The 4,785-nt window shown below is 47.9% G+C and overlaps 1 protein-coding gene across 1 annotated transcript in view; it reads left to right on the top strand.

Annotated features, from left to right (window-relative positions):
- The window catches only part of LOC103360436 (dihydroxyacetone phosphate acyltransferase-like), an 18,885-nt gene extending 14,304 nt beyond the window's left edge, over positions 1-4,581 (top strand). Inside the window, exons 7-13 of the mRNA XM_008286185.1 lie at positions 655-912; positions 983-1,062; positions 1,760-1,900; positions 3,615-3,714; positions 3,790-3,883; positions 4,009-4,070; positions 4,165-4,581. Coding sequence (XP_008284407.1) covers positions 655-912; positions 983-1,062; positions 1,760-1,900; positions 3,615-3,714; positions 3,790-3,883; positions 4,009-4,070; positions 4,165-4,217 — 788 coding nt within the window. The 3' untranslated portion in view covers positions 4,218-4,581. The remainder of the gene's footprint in view (positions 1-654; positions 913-982; positions 1,063-1,759; positions 1,901-3,614; positions 3,715-3,789; positions 3,884-4,008; positions 4,071-4,164) is intronic.
- Positions 4,582-4,785: the final 204 nt, after the last annotated feature.

Here is a 4,785-nt window from a genome sequence, read left to right as displayed (position 1 = left end):
AATCATACTGGATAATTTTAGTAATTTCTTACGAGTTTTGAGTCATTTTGGAAAAATTTAGAATGAGTTTTGGGATCATTTTGGCTGTAATTAACCCTAAAAGTGGTTCTACAGGGTGTTTTTTGCAGCCGGAACCACTCCAGGTTCAGGCCGCCCTATGATTTCCTGCAGTGGAAAACCGCTTTCAGATCTGGAGCTTCAGCCAGAAGCTGAGAGGAGGAGCTTTAGAAAAATAGAGTATTTTTGAACCTTGAAGCGGGTAAACTTGTTCTAGTGGACCCTAAATATACAGACATAAGCCTGTGAATGTGCAGATCGTGTGGCCTCCCCTCTGCTGCCCTCAGCGACCAGCAGGTGGCGTCTGCACGTCGCCCTGCAGCAGATCGTGCTGACCAGAGTTAATGCATACCAGAGTTAATGCAGAGCAGCGTTGGGTCGGTCTGCTGTCGGCTCAGGACTCTGTGACCTGGTCTGAGCGAGATCAGACAGATTAAATGAATGTGAGTTGGCACCAGTGTTCACATTCATTAGGAGCTGTCCGCTGGATTATTGCTCTGTAAGTAACTTATCCTCAGAGGACCCCGACCGACCGACCGCCGTCTCCTCCGCCGCCTTCACACCCAACACCAAACCTGAATCCAACTTTCTCTGCAGGAAACGTCTCTGCGTCGGACGTGATGTCGGCCACCGCCGCCCTGCATCGCTCCGTCGTCCAGCGCAGAGGGGGGCGTGTCTACCTGGTCCTGGGGGAGGAGCCTCCGAGGAAGCATCCAATCGGCGCGGAGGAGGGCGTGATGCGGACGGCGGCGGCGGTGCTGATGCTGGCGTCCTACAGGAACCAGTCGCTGCACGTCTTCGTGCGCCCGGCGATGCTGGCGGCGGCGCTACGCGTCACCAGGAGCAGCCGGACAGGTGAGTGGGCGTCGCAGCAGCAGAACCTCAGCACACGCTGATCCTGATCGCCACTCTGATCCGTCCACAGACGAGCTGCTCAGCTTCTTCTGCTTCCTGCAGGACATCTTCTCCCACGAGTTCATCTTCATCCCCGGCAGGTCGACTCAGGTAACGGACTCACCTGAGCTCAAAGCGTCTCAGGACAGACATGAGGATTATATCAGTTCTGATCAGTTCTGACACTCTGCAGAGCTGTTTGAGGCTGTGGGACTGATTCTGAGCTCATGATCACGTTAGACTGACTTTATGAAGAGTTTCATCAACTCATTAATTTACTGAAACATCTGAAGGATTCTGTCCAGACAGTGAACGACTCTTTACAGGCAGAAATAAAAGCTAAAGACAATATTTTATTCTGTTATTATTACGTTTTCAGCTGTTTCATACGTTCATCTTTGCCAGTTAACATCCAGACTGAATGAAAACATGATTTAATTCACTGTGATGCTGAAAGACATCCAGCAGCTCTGAAGGTTTGATGTCATGAAACAACTCAAATACAAAAATCGGACTAAAGTTCCCCCGAAACCGTCTGGTTCTGTATCTGCAGCACCTTTATCTACTGACCAGAGTTCTACCTTCAGACTGTGAATGTTCCACAGTTCCAGGTCCTTGAAGTCCACAGAGGAGGGTCCAGATTTATCACTTTAATGGACTTTTTCCATCATTTCTGAGCCTCAGACCTTCAGTCTGAAGGTAGAACTCTGCTTGGCGTCCTTAAATATCGTAACGTACATGCAGACTGTGGGATTTTTTCTTGAGTGTTGCTGTCGTGTGTCTTTATTTGTGTGTTTGTGTCCTTCAGGACTTTGAGGAGGCCTGTTTCTACCTGAAGAAATGCTCAGCAGTGAACCTCAGTGACCAGGAGGTGACGGTCTCGGACTCGGGGCTGGAGGTGTTGTCCTTCCTGCAGAAGCTGCTGCAGCCCTTCATAGACTCCTACCAGGTACCAAACCCTCCGTCTCTCTCGCTGTGGTTCGTTTCTTTTTGCACAATTAAACAAAGCAGCAGAATCACCTCAATCTGCATCATGAACAAGTCAAGAATCCACGAAATGTAGATGCACAAGAAGTACGAAGGTGGAATAAAAACAGAGATGATAATCGACTGTGTGAACCTTTACATGCACCAATACGACACGATGGATGGCTGGAACCAAACTGTGGAGAATTGTACACAAAACTGGTAAAGTCCATGTTTATCACGCTCGTCTTTAGTCTCCAGTGACTCCGAGAACTCTGGATTTTCTAAGATGGAACCATTGAAACATGAATCTTTGTCACAAAAAGCAATCAGGAATTTTGGTTCTTTCATAGATTTTTTTAAAGGTCATCTGGAAATATGACAAAATCTGCTGGATCATAAATATACACACAGCAACTTGAATCATCAGTTTGTTAATGTAGAAAGTTGGTCTGCAGTGAACCAGAAGCTGCTGGAACACAGCTGTCAGTGTCCACAGGGTCTGACATCAACATGAGCTGAGAGGCTGATGGAGAAGGAAGTTCTTCCTCCAGAACCTTAAAGCTCCACTGAAGTCTGCTGCTGGTCACATGGACAAAGAAAAGGCCTTCTGGAGGAAAGTTCTGGTCACATGGACAAAGAAAAGGCCTTCTGGAGGAAAGTTCTGGTCAGATGGAACAAACACTGTCTGGAGGAGAGAAGGTGAGGCCTTTAACCCCAAGAACACCAAACCTACCATCAAGCATAGAGGTGGCAGCATCATGCTCTGAACTGGAGCTTTAGACAAAGTCAATGGACCAATGAAGAAGGAGGATCACCTCCACGTTGTTCAAGAAAACCTCAAACCATCAGCAGAAGGTTGATCTTGGACACAGGTGGATGTTCCAACCAGACAATGAGCCCAAACACACATCAAAGTGGTGAAGAAATGGTTCCATCAGGCTGGAGTGAAGGTTCTAGACTGGTCTCCCCAAAGTCCTGACTGGAACCATCCAGAACCTGTGGACTGATGAAGAACCAAGTCTGAGTCAGAAAGACGACAAGTTCAGTTGAACTGCAGCGATTCTGTCCAGAGGAGTCAGAGATGGACCAGAAGCTGGTGGACGGAGACCAGAAGAACCCGACTGAGGAGAACATGGACGTTTAACCAGATATTAGTATTTATGTTTGTATGTTTATGCTGCGGATGATTTAGTCATATTTCTAGAAGAACTTTAGTGAATCTATGAAAGAACCAAAACACGTTTCAATGGTTCCATCGTAGAAAACTCAGACTTCTAGGAGTCAATGGAGACTGAATGATAAACACGATCTTTACAAGTGGATTTAAACTTCTGTTCAGACTGTGTAATCGTTCCTGCAGTGATCAGATCAGCATCATGTCCGTCCTCTGGCGAACGTGAAGCTGCTTCGAAGCAGCTCGACTGTCTCTGACCTCGACGAACCTCTAAAGCTCACTGACTAATGTGTTTGTTTGGTCTGAACACAAACTATTTCTTGGCTGGGATTAGTCACCTGAAGACCTGCTGACTGATCCACGAAACACTCACCTGAGAGGAGTTAGACCTTCACAGGCTGTTCTCATCAGGCAGGACCCTGTCTGTGACATTACACCTGCTGGGAGATGCTGTTTAGAAGGTTCACTAAGGGTGGTTTGTGCTTCTTATGTTAATCAGGTGTGTTGTTTTTATTCTCAGCTCGTGTTCAGGTTCCTTTGTGAAGACGGACCTCATGTGTTCACGGAGAAGCAGCTTCTACCTGCAGTGCGCCAGTTTGCTACGAAGCTCATTCTCTCAGGTACAACAGGAACAGTCGGGTGTCATCTCCAGCTCTGCAGAAAACCTCCATAATCTGTGTTTTTATTCCTCTCAGGCGAGCTCGACACCTACGAGGCGTTGTCGTCGGACACCCAGAAGAACGTCCTGCTGGCCCTGAGGAGGCTCCGGGCGCTCACCAAGTCCAGGGCGTGAGTAACGAGATCAGCCCCCGCAGACCTGTTTGCGTTTAAGCTCATTTTCTGCGGTGGTTCAGGAGCCGCCGTCGGTCCTGATGCCAGGTGACACACGTTGAGGTTCTGTTGTTTGATCACAGGTCTGAGCAGAACGAGTACAGAGTGAACCGAGAAGCTGTGAGGAGAGCTGCAGACGTCCTCGGTGAGCTCTGATCAGGACGGTTTGACTTTTACTGCTTTTGTTTAGCGTTCAACACACCGACAACCGTTTGTCTCTCCGTCCTCTCTCGCCGTAGCCGGGAAAATCCCTCCCCAGATGCTCCAGACGACGCCTGACGCCAGACTTTAGTCCGAGTTGGAGCGGGTCCATCCTCGGCCCTGCTTTCGCCCGACTTGACCCTCGTCTTCGGCCCAACCTGCGCTCTGAGCCCTCAGACGCCTCCTCCTGGACGTCCAGTCTTAACCCGTAGCGGCCCAAAGGCGGCGGTACCGGTTCTGTTTTGGTGTATTTAGATCAAAACAAGAAAGTTTGCTGGCGTCTGAGCTGTAACTTTAACAGGTCTCACTGTGTTTAACATGCCCCTCATTATTAACTCCGAGTGAATGAACACGAATGCACTTTCTAACAACTGTGAATCTAAACAGCAACAACTGAATGATGACACTTGATTGTATGTAAATTAATGCAGCAATAAAAAAAAAAGAAAACATGAGACGTCAGGTTTCATTTGTTCGAGACATTTATTGTTTACATGTCAGTAAATGCAAAACAAATGTAACGAGACGCACCATTTAGTGTAGTTTCAGTGATTTTCTGTGAGTAAAACTCAGAGTTCAACCTTCATCTGCTGCAGCAGGAACCTCAGAGGAGGAAGAAGGAGAAGAAGAAGAAGAAGAAGAAGAAGAAGGCCTCTGAC

The sequence above is a fragment of the Stegastes partitus genome, unplaced genomic scaffold, assembly GCF_000690725.1.
Source record: "Stegastes partitus isolate 25-593 unplaced genomic scaffold, Stegastes_partitus-1.0.2 Scaffold439, whole genome shotgun sequence".
Classification (NCBI taxonomy): domain Eukaryota; kingdom Metazoa; phylum Chordata; class Actinopteri; family Pomacentridae; genus Stegastes; species Stegastes partitus.
The sequence above is the reverse complement of the archived record's forward strand: the minus strand, read 5'-3'. Positions and strand labels throughout refer to the sequence as shown.